We start from the raw sequence: 19120 nt of genomic DNA on the forward strand, positions 1-19120 counted from the left end.
ATGAGGAGCCTATGGTTGAGAAGAAACGAATTCGTATTTGAAGGGAAATTCAAAAGTCCAAGCCAAGTGGTCAGGATAGCAAGGGAAGGTCTTAAAGAATTCCAAATGGCTCAACAGACATTAAGGGAAAGACAAGGTAGAGTTGAAGAAAGGAGGAATCAGAAATGAAAGAAGCCAAGGGAGAACTTTGTTAAGGCCAATTGGGATGCAGCTGTCGATCAAAAAGGAAGGAAGGTGGGGATAGGGGTAATTATCAGAGATGAGGAGGGGGAAGTCTTGGTTGCTATGGGTGGACAAAGAAGCAATGTAGATCACCCTGCTGTTGCAGAAAGTTATGTACCGTGGAAAGCCATGGAAGTATGCAGGGACTTGAATCTAAACAAGGTAATTTTTGAAGGAGATGCCCAAGTTATTGTCAATGCAGTAAAGGATGTGCAAGAAGATCTATCTTTTTATGGGAGTGTTATAGAAGATGTTAAGAAGATGTTGAATACAAGAAATGGGTGGAATGTCGAGTTTGTGTACAGAAATTCAAATGAGGCAGCACGTGTTGGCAAAGGAAGCTTTATTTTTAAACACGTAGTTAGTTTGGATAGAAGAGATACCAACTTGTATCAGAAGCATTATAGAGAAGGAAAGATCATGTACTGAGTGATACAGTTTTACTAATGAATACAAAGGTTTATTTCAAAAAATAATTAAGCATCAGCATTGGTTTATGCAATAATTTATATAATTTGCATTTGGCTATTTCACTCCAAACTAATTCCCACATTGGATTATTAATTCAAATACTATATATAATAATAAATTATTTTTTATTTTTTTTATATAATTTATTTTTGTCATATATTGCATTTCTATCTTTAGCCAACTGCTTCTATTGTTATTTTTTTTCCTAAAATGAAAAATGATTTGTTCCAAATGCTCATCAGTGTACTATGGTAATACATAGGCGTAATACATGTGCTTGTTAGTCCATGTGCTTGAATAAAGAAGGTCAGATTTATCACATAGGTTTAATACATGTGCTTGTGAGTCCAGGTGCTTGTTGGTAATAAATCCAGGTGCTAGAATGATGTTTTTTTTTAGTAAAATATTCATTTGGTTTATGAACAGTGCAAGGTCAGATATGACCCGTAGGAGGAGATCATTATAGCTCAAAGTTATAAAATTATGCGTTCGACTAATCCAATACAGACGTTTTTTAGACAAATGATTTAAATATTTACAAACATTGATATTTGGCTAATCCAATACCAGCGTTCTAAGAGCACTGGCCGTATAGGCAAAAGCTCTAAGAAGCCAAGATGCTCAAAATCAGTTCGCATTGAACTACCATTTTCAGTTTTAGCAAGTGGTTCGATATATATATATATATATATATATATGTTGATAGAATTGTGAGCCCGCCAGACTTTTTTTTTTGGGAACTATTTTATTTTCAAAGAAGTTTCGTGTAAGTCATTCTTATTCTTTACTTTTTCTGCAGAATTCACCATTCTTATTTTGTCCCAAGAAAATATGTTTGGAGAATGCTTTTTTTTCCCTTGAAAAGATTACAATTGTTCTTACTTCCTAGGATGCTTCAATATGGTTTTACAACTAATTTTATAAATGAATACTAGCCACAATATTAAAGACTTAAAGTGTATAAAATTATTTGTTAAAGCAGCGATTTCAATTTTTTCTTTTTTGGAAGAGTTCACAAGGAAACCCAAAAACGATAATTGATTGCTAGCAATTGGTGAAAAAGTGTTGATTTTCAGGCATGTTGCGAGGTATTGATTGCATACACTTTTTTTTTTTTTTTTTAAATGTACGTCTTTTTGGAATGGTATGCATTCTAATGATATCCATAAAACAATTATTTAAGAAAGACACTGCATTCATCTTTCCAAAATCAAACGCTCATCTTTTCACATTAGCATAAAAAAAGGCAACAGAAGCTCTTGAGAGAGAGAGAGAGAGAAAAACTTCCTTATACTAGAAAGCCACAAAGGAAGAAGGGAGAAGTTTCGGCTTTTCTCTGACTCTCCCTTCCTCCGTTCCTCTTTCTTGCTCGGAGGCTAGATTTACAGCTCCCTTTACGCTAAAAAATCACACCTCATACCATCAAAACCATCACCCCTCAATCTGCCACCTTCCACCATTAGCCACTAGAAATGATAGGTGCATGGCTCCCACCAGTCGTCGTCAGCGCATGTGACTACCACATGCCATCGCCACCACACACCACCCGGCACCCACAAACTGACAAATGCGGCCCTCCGTTAGCCTGGTTTTTTGTTCCCAAGGTAGTCGCTGGTTCGCTTTCCGATCATTTCGCTACCTTTCCTCTTATTTTCCTCCATTTAACTTTTTGTCCAAAAGCTAAAGCCTCTAATCTGCTGGCAACCGCCAGCCCACAGCCATCTCACACTGCCTCTCTAATCTGCGCACTTTTCGATCCATTGCCAACTATAGTCGTACAAAATCCTCATCATGCACATTATCCACACACCGCCTATGTGTGGCATTAGGCGAGGCCGACACGCCTCTTCGTTATATCATTTGAGGGGCTTCCAAAGGACAATTGCCGTTCCTTTTACCGAAAACAAGCATCTGTCCTTTTGCTTTCCTTGCAGAGAATACGAAGGATGTGGATGTGAGAAGCTCCATCAAAGGATCAAAGGCTCTGAAGCAGTCAAGTCCAGTCACATCATTATTCACTACGGCTATTGGCCATTTTACAGCTATCCTATAATGAGATTGTACTGAGAACTGCCTTCTATAACAGTTATTTCCTTTGTAAATCATGGACTATGGGCACTGATCATTTTTCTAGCACCATTTTCCACTTGCATTTCTTTTTACTGGACTAGGTATGACAGAATATTTGTTAGGACGCCCCACCCCTTCTCCCTCGCATCCACTCTCTTAGATTAGTCAAAAGCAATCCCAAAATAATAAAGTATATTTTTTTCTTTTTATGTCGGGAATCTCTCCAAGCCACTCTCCAAGCCAGGGCCCTTCAAACCCCTCTGCAGGATAAACTCTGATCTTGTGCACCGCATCCTTGAAAGTTTCCCTACACAAAACTGGTTAAATCACTGACTTTTCACTAGAGAGTGTGGCCCCAAAGGCTTGTTTGCACCCATGAAGCGTTGAACCTTAAATAATAAAGTATTTAAACACCTACTAAAACACAACAATGGAAGTAGCATTAGCAAACGGCCTAAGATGAAAAGTACATTGAAGTAGTATAAACGAAGGTAGTTTGGGTTCCTCATAACCAAATCACACAAAAGAGTGATTGTCATAGAAGTGGCTTTGACGACTTAAGTTCAAGCAATATACGAAGAACAAAGGCAAATCAAGCCAGTAAGAAGCCCTTCTCCTGAAATTCTTCCAAGCGACCTCACTGCTACTGATCTGGAAACGATTCACCCTCTTTCCAATCCTCTTTTTCATCCTCACCATCAGTTCCCTGCGATGCTGCCATTAACATTACCTCTCCAGGAGGTGGGTGGTCAAACTTACAGTTTACACCATATCTGCACGTGCCCGTTTTCAAATAATATGGACAGATAATAGCACCCTGTCAAATAATGCCACCATATTAGTAGTCTTCTTGTACAGAAGCATCCACATGCATGGACAAAATAAAACCAACATTTTCAACTGTATCTCCCCCCACAATCAGTTTACTTGACTAGTGCATTATTTCTTACAGAGATTGACGAGACCTTCCTGTACAAAGAATGTGGATACGCTACATTTAAATTCTAACACTTACCTCTCTCCTAGGTAGTCCTGCAAGAGTGAGTTTAACAGTGAGTTGCTGTGGTGGTCCAGACCGGTCAATAGGGTGATGAAACTTGCAGTTTTCCCCAAATTTACACTCCCCAGTCTTCATATAGTACTACAACATAACAAAAAAAAAATTGAGGAAAGATGGGATATAATCATTTGAGGATATATTGGTTTATTGAAAAAAACAAAGACAAACTTGACAAAGTTAACATAACCTAGATAGAGGCAGGAAAACAAATACTGAATAAAGAAGTCCCGACACCAGTCCTAGTACCATGATATAAAATAGAAACACAGAAAGTTTGGTTCAAATTTTAAGCCACTTTTTCTAGAGTGATAATAATAACAATAACCATAAACTCAGTATAAATTTAGCAAGACTAGTTAGTCATTCTAAAAGTATATTGATTAACGGGTCTGTAATGGTCAAGACCCTAAATTTATTCCGTTAGAAATTCTAGGTCTGACAAGCCAGGGCTCAGCTCACATGCATTCAAAACTTTATGACAAGTAGGGTAAAGATACACACATCACATTCAATTTGCCCAGGTCGTTGAGGATAGATCCTTGGGCCCCCTCCCACCTGCCATGAACAAACACGAAACATGCATCAGGTTTTACTTTCATTACTTTTTATAAGTGAAGTACTGCATTGGTTCATAAGAAATGTCGGCATAAGAATTTTCCATGACCAACATAAGGTCACTAAAACCCCATAGAAAGAGTAGCTTATATGATGAAAAAATGTCCCCTTTCAAAACCAAACTTAGTTATCTTATGTTTTGCAGGCAGCATGAAAAATAAGAAATGAAAATGAAAGCATATTTGTGTTGACACATATATTAACAGATTATATTTAATTCAAGATGAAAGAAACACTATGTTTGGTATCTTATGTTTTGCAGGCAGCATGAAAAATAAGAAATGAAAATGAAAGCATATATGTGTTGACTCATATACATTAACAGATTATATTTAATTCAAGATGAAAGAAACACTATGTTTGGTGCAGATATTGACTAAGAATTGACTTGTCTACCCTGACTTCATGACATCAAGAGCTACATCTTGATGTGCTTGAATCTTGGGTTGCATCTAATATGAATTGGCCTCTTTCCTGATGTCTATTCCCGCACTTTTCACCGGTGATAGCTTCCTATTTTTAGTTTTCACTTCATTCATCATCCTTTCAAATCGTCTCTTGATTTGTTTTCCTGTGCTTTATATATCAATATTTTGTATTGATTTCCGGAGCTTCTTGTCAGTAATTCTCTCCTTTTTTTTTTTCAGGTGTCTTTTATGCTATCACCGTTTATTTCCTTCTTTCTTCTGTTGTCTGGTTCTGTGACCAACCGCTCCTTTTCCTCTCGACTGGTCACGACTCTCATCTATACATTTTAAATCTCGAATCCTTGTTTTTAAATTTAGTAGATGATTTTTAAATTGAGGCAAGTGTTTTAAAATCTTCTAAATATTTTTGAGTCCAAAACTTATTCTAAATGGGGTATTTTTAGTATTATTAAACCAAACCTAAATTTGAAAATAAGCCTCTTTAATTTTGGACCCCAAAAAAAAATATAGTTCTAGAAAATTATTTTATTTAAATGATTTTATTTCTTTACGAATATTATTTAATATTCATCATTTTATTTTATGATGAAGATTATTATTTTAGATCAAGAATAAAAGTTGGTTTTAAGACTCGATGTATTTCCCTTGCAATTATTTCTACTCTTTATTTCTATCAGTCTTTTATTTCAATTGGATTTATCTCTACCGTTGAATTTAGGTTATGAACCCCAAGATGTAGGGCCTAGATTAATTGCCCAAAGAACCCTAATTTCCCTTCTCTTTCATCTCTTCTCTCTCTCCCCTCCCCCCCCCCCCAGTAACTTGCTGCAAGCCCACCAACGATGACCGTCTTGTCTTGCCAGCAATAACCCCTCCCCCCTCTCGGCTTCTTCCCCTCCCAATCCCTCTGCATCTCACCCCCCCCCCGGCGGGCGATATCTCTCTTTCCCTCTCTCGGCAACCCAGCGCTGCCGCCGCATCTCCTCTCGAGCCATCGTAGTCCAGACACCCTTGAAAGCCAAGCCTCGTCGCACCCTCTAGCCACTGTCGTTCACCCCAACTCAGCCCAACGCCTTTGTCACCCTCTCATCCAAATTTCTCCCCCCTCACAGCCTTTGTCGTCGCCAGCAACCAAGCACACCACCACTAGCCACCTCCGCCACCACACCACGCCAAGGCCACCCCTCTCCATCTCCCTTCCCAATCTCCTCAGCCACGGCCGCACCACCTAGGCCCCACGACCAACCACTAAACCGAGATCGACCATTGTAACCCAACCCCTCCTCACAGCCAGTGCCATGGCCTTAACCACCGTTGTGAGCCTCCTCCCAAGTTGAGCCACCTTCGAGCAGACCTATTACAACCAAAGCCCCCTCCAAACAGCCCCTGCCACCACCTAGTTCCACCTCCCTCAGTCTCACGCCAGACACTGCCTCTTCCTTGCACCACCAAGAGCCCTTAATAGAAGGCCAATCGTGAAGGACCAACAAGCAACAAGCTGGCCAAGCTCATCACTGTCGCCTCTGGCCTGTTGCACTGCTGCCCAGCTCAACCCCAATTTATGGTATAAATCTCCCTTTATTGCAAGAAATATTGTGTTTGTAAACTGAAATTGAATGTTGTGAAAGGTGTTGTGTATTATGAATTGTCAATGTACTCTGTGTTGTGAAATGTGGATTTTGAATGGTGTGATTGTGGTGTGGCTATGTGTAGTATGAAGTGATGAGGATTAAGTGTGAAGTTTGTGGTGTGGTTGTGATTGTGAAGTGGTGGGATTACTGTGAACGGTGCTCTGTGGAGTAGTTGTGATGTGGCTGTGTAGTTTGAAGTGATGAACATTATTGTGTAGTTTGTGTTGTGGCTCTGCATAGTGTGAAGTGATGGGATCACTGTGTAATTTGGAAAGTGGTTGTGAATTGTGTGAAGTGATGGGATGTAGTTGTGATGTAGTTGTATGTCGTGTGAAGTGTCGAGATAAGCTACGTAGTTTGGATGTGATGTGTGAAAGGATGTGTTGGCTTGTAGGAAACTTGTAAAAACAAGTGGATGTTTTAGATAGATTGTATGTTGAACTTAGGTGATAAAAGGGTAGGGTATATGTGTAATTCGAGTTGGGTGTTAGTGTCGGTGTGTATGAAGCTTGTATACACAAACAGACATTTTAGTGAACTATATGTTGGTCTTAGGTGATAAATAAAATGGGTGAGGTACATGTGTGAATTGGTTGGATGCATGTATCGGACAGATCTACCATATGTAATGGATAGTCTATCTTAAACATGAATACACAATGTTTTAAGCTTTAGAGTTGGCTTAAAATTGTGTATTATGCTTGGTTTGGGTTATGATAAATTATTGGTTATCATTATGAATGGAGAAAGGGGTGTATGTATTGGACTAAGATTGAGTTGTATAAATTGGTTCTAGTCATATATCGGAAGGGATGGTTTGAAAGGTAGAGATAATGATGAAGGTGGTAGTGTATCTTAACTTTTAAAGTGAATCGAGGAAGTTCACTTTAAAGGATAAGAACATGAAGTTTGTGTGGGAAAGGTGACCCCATAGTCACAAGCTATGACTTTGAAATAAGGAGAGAGTAGTAAATAGAGGATGGATTTTGATAATAGAATATGTCTAAGTCAATGGTAGTTTTATGCAATTCTAAGTTAAAGTTACATATGCACTTAAAAAGGCATTGACCTTTAAGTTATGTATGAATGTAGGTTGTCATCTGACAAGCATACGAATGGACTGCATAAAATGAAAAATAGCATGGAGTCCAGCAAGCCTATGGCCATTGTCACCTTCACCCCCTAACTTTTTTTTTTTTTTTTTATAAGTAAAAATATTATATATATAAAAAAAATGAGTAACCAAATACACTGATGTATACGAGAAAACACCTTGCCCATTGACCCCAATGACCCAAAAAACTCGAGAAAAATAACTCAAAATACACCAAGCCCGACCCCAACCCCTTGTTTCCCGTAGAACTAAAACGCTACCCGAAAACCCAACCCCAACCCCTTATTAACTAAAACTTCACAATGCCCTCCTTTTGGACTTCCCTCTAGATGAGCTGCCACCCTTAGCGTCGTAGTTGATTGCCCAATGAAGACGCTATAACTCCCTACTTTTCTTGAAACTTTATTTGGTTTTAAGCGCGTGGCTTGCCTCAATCGCAGTGATTAGTTCTTTAAATTGGTTTTCACATCCTCCATGTGAAATTTCCACAAACTGTTGAATCTCACTAACTTTAGGCAAAATCCAATCCGCTATAGGAGGAAGAGAGACCTAGGGAGCAACATTATCCCCATACACATTATCCAACTACACTCCCGACTATGGACATTCCTCTATACGAGGCACCACGGCCAAGCTCATTGGTTCTCCAACAACTCCATAGGTTCTCTCCAATGGTTTCAGGGTCCCCATTGGAGATTCTAGCGTGACAGCAAGTTCCTTCACCTCTGGGGTGGTATTGGATTCTACATCTCTTTCAGACCTCGGCAGTACACCATTTTCCTTAAATTCCAATGAGGGAGCCATAGTTACTTCAGGGACCAAGGGTGTAACCAGAGGCAAATGGCATTCCATTACTGATGTCTCAATGCTGATACCGAATGTAGACCCTACTTCAAATATTCCAGATTTCCTTTTGACCCACCATACTCTCTTGGATTTGGTTATAGGGGCAGAGCCGAATTCGATTTTCCGTTTTCCTTTAGAGTTTAAAGGGTTCGGGCCCGTCTTGTTTGTTACAACCCTATTGTCTCTAGCTGAAAGCAGTTCTATTTTCGTAGACAAGCACGCTATTGCTGCCTTCAACTCGACTAGTTGGGTTTCTATCTCCTTTAAAGAATTGTGCATCTCTACGAGCAGGTCCTGAGAGGTGATTTGCAAACCCCCCTCATTCTGAACTCCCGAGGCATGACCCGTCTTCAAAGTGGTTGCATAGGATCGCCTCAACACCAAGAATGTACTTGGGTCTTTCCCTTCCAAATTCTCCCTCTCTTCCGCGCCACCTACATGTTTGCTATAACCCCCCTGCATTTGAGTTGGAGGGACTGGCCCCCCCTCTAGCACCTCTTTGTCCTTCCACGGGACTAGTCTTGCTGAGGGAAAAATCACACAGTACTTCCCCCATCCTTTTTCCAGCCACTGCTTCCCTCCTCGGGGATGAATATAAAATTCCTCCTCCCACCATACTCCTCAACCGCCATATAACATCCTCGAGAATTCGAGCAGGGATGCTCAGTGAAAGCATGTCTGCCTTCCCAGACAGTGGAGTAAAAATCCAGTTTCTCATTTGTGCACGCAGCCATGGCCTTAGCCAGCCATTGTACTGTTGTTGAACCCATAACCAATTTCGAAATCACCCTTCGACACCTTCACCCCCTAACTCCTTACTCGTATTCCGATTCTGGTCAACCACCATAGCAAAGCTGCTCCATGTTAGAGAAAATGTTGGGACCTCAAAACTGAAGCATACGAGGCACCTTTGGAAGGGAAGAACCTCCCCAGATTCATCCCACTACCAGATTCCCCTCCTTGTCTAAAACCTGCACTCTGCTTGCATTCTAAAAAAAAAAAAAGGCTTTGAAGCTGATGATCAATCTAAGGTAATAACGCAAAATCTTCCAATCCTTTGCCCTTCAAACCTTTAGGGATAACCAATAAACCCCTCCTACCATTACCAAACTCAACTAGTTGCAAAAAACAACCCCTGGAGTTAACTTGGTGTTGAATGGTGAGAACTCCGTTACCCACCAATTTTCTAAAGAAACCATCACACCAGAAAGTCTTGGTATTCCTCCACCATCTTTGCCACCCATAAAGCCGACGTCCTATTTAAGGAAATAAACATAACTAGCCTTCTACTACTTTCGGTAACGCGAATGTTGTTGCCGCCCTCTTTCAAAAAGACGAAGGTTTTTAATTCCACCGTTAATCACCTATCACCCTCCATCAGAGCAACTCTAAAGAGAAAAATGACTAAAAATAGAAAAAAAATAAGGAGAGGAAGAAAAGGGATGGAAGAAGATTTCCGATGAGAAGCATAGTGAAATTAGAAGGGAAAATGAGTAGAAAAAGCATAGAAAGGAGACTAAACTGAAAAGGGAGATTAACTCTAGCGAGAAGCGCCGGAGATGGTGTTACGTACAGACATGAGAACAGAGAGAATTTTTACATGCATACCTTTAAGTCAATAATTAACCAGAATTGCCATCCCCCAAAAACTTTTTGAACTCACTTTGACACGTCTCGATTGATCCGAATACATGATAGAGCCATAAAAGAAATCCTAGCCTATTGTATTGCTAATCGTGAATAAAAATATTCAAAAGTTAAAAAATTATTTGAGTATAATGTTTTAATATTATTTTTGTTTTGAAATTTGAAAAAGTTGTATTGTTTTTGTGTTTTGTTTGGAAGTTTGGGAAAATCGTAATTATTAGGTAATTATTAGATAAAAATGTTGAAAATTTGAAATTGAAAAATATTGTGTTTGAGAAATTTTGGGAAGGAAATTATGAGAAGTTTTGAGATGAGATGAGACGTTCTCAACTCATCTCACTTCCCAAACATGGCCTAAGAAGGAGGGCCAAGAGTAGATTTATTTTTTCCAGAGTCTTGAAACTTGCCACATAGGACTAGTTTATGTTTACATTATTATGTTCTTGTTTTTATTTTTTGAAACTTTGCATGCCAAGCATAGTTTTATGATCCAATAAATGAGGTATTTTTATAATGTTGAATCTCTTTACCGGGCGTAAAGTATGAATGCACGTAACAATCCTAAGCTGCGGGGAAGGGGTGTTAAAAGAATCTCATGGGAGTTTTCATGAATGTTATTCATTAAAGAAACTTGAGAAAAGCCTTCATGAGACTTTCATTACACTCATTCCAAAGAGGGTGGGGCCTTGGATGTGAAGGACTCCCATTAGCCTTGTGAACGTGGGGGGGTATAGCAGATCATATCCAAGGTTCTTGCCAACCACATAAGTATGGTCATGGAGAAGATTATTTCAAGAGCCCAAAATGCCTTTGTCCAAGGGAGACAAATTCTAGACTCACTGCTCATCACCATTGATGTTTGGAGAGTAGAATCAAAGCCGAAGCGCCAAGCATTTTAAGCAGTTTGGATATGGAGAAGGCTTATGTTTATTTGAATTGGGAGTTTTTATTTTATTTGCTTGAGAGTTGTAACATATGGGTCCTAAACTAAGATTTAGAATTTAGAATTTTTATTATTTTTACTATTATTATCATTATTATTATTAGTAATGTCATTATTATTGGATCTGTTTTGAGATAGTTTGTGTTTTTATGGGATTCTTCCACCCTTCACGTCTGTATGCCTTAATGTTTATCTCCTAGTTTGAATAGTTTCCTAATGGGAGACCAACTCACGTCAAAAATCATTCTATAAATTCTCTCTTCTGCCTCAAAATATTCGCACACTTCAAACCAAAGCTACACAACAAAAACCGAGAAGCCACTTTCCCAACAGCCACTGTAACACTTCTCTTCATACCAAGTCAGCCACCTATCCAGAAACTGCCACAGAGCACGCCGACAGTAAGCTCTCCTTCCTCCACAACGTGTGTCAACACCTCCAAACTTCTTTTCCGTCGTTCTCTCTCCACCGTGAAAATTAAAAACAGACGTGTGTTCTACTCAGTCCTCCACCAGCCATCGTAGAGGACGTCGGATCACCTCATTGCAGCCACAGAACTCGCCAACCAAGCACCTCCCTCCACCTCGCACTATTCCAGTAAGCCCACGGCCGTTCGCCACCCTCCTCTCTCTGTTGCTTTCAGTTTGATAGTTTCTCTCTCTCTCGGTATCGCACCACCATGTCCAGAGGGAGCCTTAGTTGCGTTGCCGTGACCCCCAGCCAGCCACCCAGACCCACCGTCGCAGTGGCCCTTCTCCCTCTCTCGGTGAGCCCATCGTAGGGTTTCCCCCTCTCTCATGAGCTCTCTGTCTTAGCCTTCTTTCTAGAGAAAGCTTCTACCTTTTTAATCTAAAAATGGGCCCTTGGGCCTTAAGTCCATTCGGCCTAATGCCTCCTTAATTTTCTAAGTGGACTGATCCTACACACAGGACGGGTTTTATTGTAGTTAGCAACTGCTATAATTGTAGTGGGCTGCCTAATATTTATTCTGGACTCGTATTTCACAAAAAAAAACCCTTATATCTGCTTTACAATGGGCTTGGTCTTACTCCAGCAATAATTAGCCAAAAACCTTATTTTTATCAGAAAATATTTAAAGGCTTTAGTATATATTACTAAGTATTAAATTATGATTAAACTGATTTTATAAATTTAGTTTCAGCAGCTTACCTAACAGATTCGTATTAAGCCAAAATTACGCTAGTTAGTATATTTGAAAGATTAGATATTATGATTTTAATAACTGTGGTATTAGTAATTATTGAATGCAGTATATAGCTGAATATGTTATTAGATTAAAGTTCACGATATGTGTTCAATTGGGTAAAATACTATGACACGTTTTCTAGAAATTTAGTGACAATTAGTGCCTCGTATAGGTCACGAGCTACGACGTGAGATTGTGGAAGCAGCACTAAGAGGTAAGTAGGATGATCATAGTTGTATGTATACTGTAAATATTATAATTGTGCATGAAAAATATGATGATTACGTACGCTAGGCTACAAGCCAAGTCAAGGTTAGACCTATTTCACGATCTTCGATGAATTATGATGATATGCTTGTAAGTGAGCCTATGTATGTTATGCTTATATAGATTGTTGTCTGATGGATGAGATGTCATGAAAATCACATGTATGCCATGTAATGTTTACACAGTGAGTAAATCATGTATGCTATGTAATGTCATGAAATATTTAGATCATGTATGCCATGAACGTTCATATAGTGCTTAGATCATGTATGCCATGAATGTTTATAAAATGTTTAGATAATATTAAGCCATGCCATGTCATGCTATGCCATGTACAAGAGTATGCCATGCTAGAAAAAGTCCATGAAATCCAGTAAGTTCTCATGCATTAAGAAAGATAAGATGGTGACAAGAAGCCAAGTGTGTTCACCATAGGTTATGATAAGCGGTGCCACAGACCCAAGCCTGGTTCACCAAATGATAGGTGAAACACGGACTCAAGCGTGTTTCACTACAAGATATGTCACGATATACGGTGTCATGGATTCAAGCATGGTTCACCATATGTTAAGTGAAACATGGACTCAAGCGTGCTTCACAACATGATATGACACGTTATGCGGTGTCACGGACTCAAGCGTGTTTCACTACATGATATGACATGTTATGTGGTGCCATGGACTCAAGCGTTGTTCACCATATGTTAAGTGAAACACGGACACAAGCGTGTTTCACTACATGATATGACACATTATGTGGTGCCACAGACTCAAGCGTGGTTCACTATGTGTTAAGTGAAACACGGACTCAAGTGTGTTTCACTACATGTTGTGCAGTGCCATGGACCCAAACATGGTTCACTAGATATTAAGTGATAACACGGACTCAAGCGTGTTTCACTAGAGGTTATGATACGTTACATACAGTCAACGACAATTGGACCGATGCACATGTATGGATGACCACTAAATAAGTGAAAGACAAAATGGACAAGTCATGTATGATTGTTAGGAAATGCTTGGAGTTAGTCATTAATGCATTCACATTACATATATTACCATGAGTATGTAGGATTCTGCTCATGATCATATGAATAGATATGTGAATTTGTGACGATGTATGTAAAGTTTTTCAAGTTTTCAAAATTAAAGCTTGCTAAGCTAAGTTATATTTACAGTATGATATGCTATTTACTGAGTCTTCGACTCATTTTTGTTTGTTTCTCTGTTTTCTTATATGTTTAACAATCACAAATGATGACTGTGAGGACGCAGAGCTAGAGGGCCAAGAATAGATCTAGTACAAAAACTTAGAAATGAATAAGTGTTATTTACACAAGAATTAGTTTTGTTTATTTTATTTAAATAAAAAGTCACATGCAAAGTTAGTTTATGTTTTTACTTTACGTTTTCAGTTTCATGATTCTTTTTTTTTTATAAGTATTATATATATATATATATATATCAATAGGAGTAACCAAGTACACTGGATGTATACAAGAAAATCCCTAACCCATACTATAGAGCTCCTATTGCCCTAAAAGCCCGCGAAAAACTACCGAACATCATCAAGCCCGAGTTAGAATAAATCACACCCCCCAACCCCAACCCAATGTTTCTCGTAGCCCAACCTCCATCCGAAATATCCTCTATCCAAAAGACTACCCAACATACATCACCCTCAATGCCCTCGATTTGAGCTTCCACCCTTTGCGTCATAGTTGATTGCACAAAAAAGCCGCTTCAACTCCCTGCTTTTCTTAAAACCTGATTTGGTATCACGCGAGTGGCTCACCTCAATCTCAATGATTAGAGCCTTAAACTGGTCTTCGCATCCTCCATGTGAGATTCACACAATATGCTAAATCTCATTAACCTTTTGCAAAACCCAATCCGAAAATGAACTATCTATATTGTTTAATGGAGGAAGAGATACCAAGGGGACAACATCTTCCCCTAATGTAGTGCCCGACGTAGTTCCAAATGGTACCAAAGATAAACCCTTATTCAAATCATGTGCCTCCTCAACAACAATGGTACTCTCCATTGGAGATTCTGGGTTGGCAGCAAGTCCCTTCGCCTCTGGTAATCTTGTGTGTGCAACTTCGATGGACCATACTTTAGACATTGACATTACACCATGATCACGTGACGGAACCAGATCCAAGGGTCCCATCGTTGTTATCTGTGTCTTCCCACCGTGCTCCAAACCTTCCATAGACTGCTCCTGTCGTGGACTTCTCAGATATCCAAACTTAAAAAAAAAAAAAAAAAAAGCGCGAAGAATACGTCCAAGAGTGATCCCCTTCTTGCTTTTACTAAAAAAGCCCTCACTTGTGGCGGAGGGATACCGTGAAAAACAAGCAAACCACACGTGAAGCATAACAACCTCAGATGCCCAAAAAGAAAAATTCCAGGAAGCCAGGACCAATACGTCAGGGAATTATATACGTAAATAAGGAAGTTTCCAACTATCCGTGCACAGCAATCCTCTTAACATCCCGCTTCCTATATCTGCTCCAATGAACAACACACCATTATTATTGGCCCCTTGTTTAGCAAGGCAATCCGCAACCATGTTTGCTTCCCTAAAAATATAACAAATACTACAATTCAAGGCACTAAATAGCATTTTAATTTCTTCCCAAAATCCCACAAATACAAAAGCGTACAACTTCCCGACTGAATCCATCCCACAATGACCGTCGAATCCAACTCCACAATAAAATCCCTAAGTCCCATTTGTTGAGCCATCCGTAACCCATCAAGAAGTGCACGACCCTTAGCCACTATATTCGAAATCACACCATAATGCGTTGCAAAACCAGCCACTGTTCAGGCCCTTATCATCCCGGAAAATGCCTTCCCCGCCAACCAACCCAGGATTGCAAAAGGAACTACCATCAATATTAAGTTTTAAACCACCCCTTCTCAGTTTCTTCCACGCAACCACCTTTGGTATTTCCTTCTCAACTGGCACAAAACGGATATTTAATGCCTTCACAATTTCCAGATCTTTAACAGTCATCTGTTTGAATTTCTGTTCTATAGAGAAAATAGCTATCATGCCAGACTTAACCCATCACGTTACCCCTCTCCAATCAACATTTTTTTCTTCCATCCATGCCTTGCACCTTGCTCTCCACAACGCCCAAGTGATTATAATAGGCATAATTCCACGGCACACACCTGCATGTGTAGACGTCGACGCAAGTAGCCACCATACATTGAGAATCCCCTGCCAAGACCGAGTCTGCGGTAAATGAACACCCAGAATGCTAGCAAAATAATTCCAAACTTTAGTTGCAAACTCCCCACTACATAAAACATGATCAATAGTTTCTTGTTTAGGAGACACACAACAATTACACTTTGAGACCAATGGAATCCCAAGTTTAGCAATATTATCATCCACCGGTAAAGCCTCTTTTCTTGCTCGCCAACACACAAAAGACATTTTTTTTGGAATATACTTATGCCATAGCCATTTGCGCCAAGTACGAATATCTCCATGCGACTAGATAATCTACCAAGCGGATTTTGTTGAAAACAACCCATTCGATGTTAGCTGCCAAACCAGAATATCTTTGCCACTTCGTAACTTTCCCGGCCAAGATATTATTTTTTCAGCCATCTGCACAGGTAAAAGAGAGGTTAATTTTTCCATATCCCATCCTACCGGCGTTATAAGTTCCGCAACCTGCAACCGAGAATCTCCCACCACCTCTTATGAATCAACAATAACACCATCTCCCAGCCAATTATCAAACCAGAAATTAGCCTCCCCACTCTGGATCAAAACTCTAGAATTTTTAATCACAAAAGGCATAACTGATAGAATTTTTTTCCAAAATCTAGACCCCACCAAGTGAGATATAGCTGCAGGATGTTCTCCTCTTGCATATTTTGCCGTAAAAAATTTTTCCCAATAAGATCCACCATCCAGTAATTTTCAAGCGAATTTCATGAATAGCGAAGTTTGCACTTCAGCAATATCTCTAATACCCAACCCGCCTTCCTCCACCGGTAAACAAATGTTCCTCCAAGCCACCCACTTCCTCTTCTTCCTCTCCTCCCCAGAACTCCAAAAAAAAATTTGAGAAAATAGAATTAAGATATCCAACCTGTCACCTTCTCTGCCAAAATGATTGGGGACAAGTCAAAAACCTCCTCCAAGTGTTCTGTAGAAGCTCGCGTGCATGTCTGCGTAGGAGCTGTTGTCGCCAACAAAGGAATGCCTGCGTAGGGGTTACCGAGATGAGCGATGGAGGTTACTTGCGCCGAGATAAGGGTCTCCTCTAGCCCAAGACTTCTGTTGGACCATGAAACTGGCCAAGAAGTGGAGCCCTTCTCAAACAACGACAAATGGAGCTTCGGCCTCCATTTCGGTTTTGGAAGTCGAAGTGGGCTTATGCGGCCCAGCCCAAGTTTGGCCTCCCTTTGTCTGGGCCAGAGGACTTCCTTTTACCTATTTTTAGGCCTCATACATTGGCCCAAGCCCAAGCCCAAGCCCAAGCCCAGACCCAGGCCCAAACCTTTGATTATCTTAAAAATCCAAGATTTTATCTCCTTTCTAAACAATTTCAAATCCTCCTTCACGCTTGTTACCTCCTTTTTCAGACTATGCAGATACCTCTACAACTCATTTTCTTGACAGCTATCCATTTCAGGTAATTGGCGTCTTGCCCGTTCCCTCTTCAAACAAACTCCCTCCAAAAGTTCCCCTGTCATGCCTCCCTTATTGTGTTTTTGTTCAACCGCCAGAGGATGACTCTGAACTCCATGTGTTGCCGCCCTCTTGTCTGCACCACCCACCGCCACCTCTACATACGACTTGGACTGCCTCACAATCTCCTTCCCCTTCTCTACCTCTATGTTCATTTGTGGTGTAATGACTGGAGCCTTCTTAACCAAACTCTGTTTTAACTCCATAGAAAAGCTCTTCCAACCCTTTCCTTCCACTCCTTCCGAGATCACTAAGAGACCACGACCCCCCTTACCACCACCATAGCTTCCAAAAAATGCCCATAAGCGTTCGACCTCCTATGAGCAAACAGAGCTTTGATTCCATCCCTATAAGTCTTGAAGAAGTCTTTCCTTCCCTCCGATAAAACACATCCTTCCATTGTACTGGCCAACCAATAAGCACTGGCATGACTGAGCACCATCTCCTTGGTTACCTTCATGCCCCTTTCTGTGATACGACAATAATTTTCACCCTCCATAGACAATATAAACACCTTTGATTCTATTAAAAGGTGCTTAAGATTGCCCATGATTATCCCAAAACTGTATAAACACCTTTCATCGGATCAAGCTTCCCATCATTGGAGTAAGGCCCCGAAAAGAACCTAATCTGTGCAGCAAAAAAACCAGATTGCTCAAAAAACTCGGTCGTCGAAGATGGTACCGGCGTCAAGAGTCCCTTGTTGGAGTCGCTGGTCTTGTCTGTGTCGGTGGAGGTGTCGGGAACACAGATCAACCGCCTGAGGAATGGCCGATGAACGAACACAGAAACCAAAGTCGGATCTAGCGAAAAACCGTGATGTCGGAGGCCTGCCAATGCCAGACGACCCTCTGCGAAGTCGTCAGGGGTCGGCGATCTTGTCTGTGCCGGTTGTGCGCAATCACTCGCTGGACTAGAGTGGGTGGGTGAGTGTCAGCATTGACACGAGAGTAATCTCTATGTGAGAGAGAGACGGTGGCGAGATTACGGAGATGAAGGCTAGGGTTAGAAATGCCGACGGTGAGAGTGGGACAGCGGCAATAGGTTGAAGGAACGATGGAGGCTAGGGTTTTTTGGGAGGGAAGAGATGTGTATGGAGAGAAAAGGTTCATGGAACAAATTACAGGAAGGTAATTCAGTTTCATGATTCAAAGAAAGTTTTGTTCAATCTAGTTAGACGTTCTTCAATAAATGAGGTATTTTTTTCATGACTTTGAATCTCTTCACCGGGCATTATGTTATGAATGTTCGTAATATTCTTAACCAAGGGGTGTTACAAGAGTAGAATCAATTGCGGATCTTGTTTGAAATTTTCAGCTTGTGCACTTCAAGTGTTGGTAGTGTGAGAGGTGGACAAGGTGCTTTGGTTTCAATGTGGGAACTAGAAGCTCACAAGGCTATGTCAACTCGGAACCATAATCATTTTCCTTTGAAGTGCATTTGGAGGAGTAAGGTTCCTCCCAAGGCTGCTTTTTGGTTGGACTGCTTACCATGGTAAAATTCTTTTTCTTTTTTATTGTCGTCGGATGTTCGAGAACAAAATCTCTACTAATCCCGGAGGTGCACAGGCCTTCAACATGAGTTTCCTACAAGTGCACCTCGGCTAATTCAAAGGGAAACTCCCTCAATTCGATAGCCCCTACAAATTGTATACAAAAGAATTCGAACCATAGACCTGGAGGGAGCATTCAACCAAAGACCAAGGCCCTTACCAACTTCCCATGGTAAAATCCTGGCCATGAACAATCTGAGAAAGCATAGACTCATCATTGTTATGGATTGGTGCTACGGGTGTTAAAAAAAGTGTTGAATATGTGGATCATTTATTACCACATTATGAGTTGGCAAGGGTTTTATGGGATGAAATTTTCAAC

The 19120-nt window shown here is 40.3% G+C and overlaps 1 protein-coding gene across 3 annotated transcripts in view; it reads right to left on the bottom strand.

Moving 5' to 3' along the window:
• Positions 1-3181: 3181 nt before the first annotated feature.
• The window catches only part of LOC108998354 (zinc finger CCCH domain-containing protein 37), a 29091-nt gene continuing 13152 nt past the window's right edge, over positions 3182-19120 (bottom strand). For all 3 annotated transcript variants that reach the window (XM_018974889.2, XM_018974888.2, XM_018974887.2), the window contains 3 exons: positions 4325-4378; positions 3779-3904; positions 3182-3580 (listed from right to left, as the gene is read on the bottom strand). In XM_018974889.2, coding sequence (XP_018830434.1) covers positions 3407-3580; positions 3779-3904; positions 4325-4378 — 354 coding nt within the window. In that variant the 3' untranslated portion in view covers positions 3182-3406. The remainder of the gene's footprint in view (positions 3581-3778; positions 3905-4324; positions 4379-19120) is intronic.

This window comes from Juglans regia, chromosome 6 (genome assembly GCF_001411555.2).
Source record: "Juglans regia cultivar Chandler chromosome 6, Walnut 2.0, whole genome shotgun sequence".
Classification (NCBI taxonomy): domain Eukaryota; kingdom Viridiplantae; phylum Streptophyta; class Magnoliopsida; order Fagales; family Juglandaceae; genus Juglans; species Juglans regia.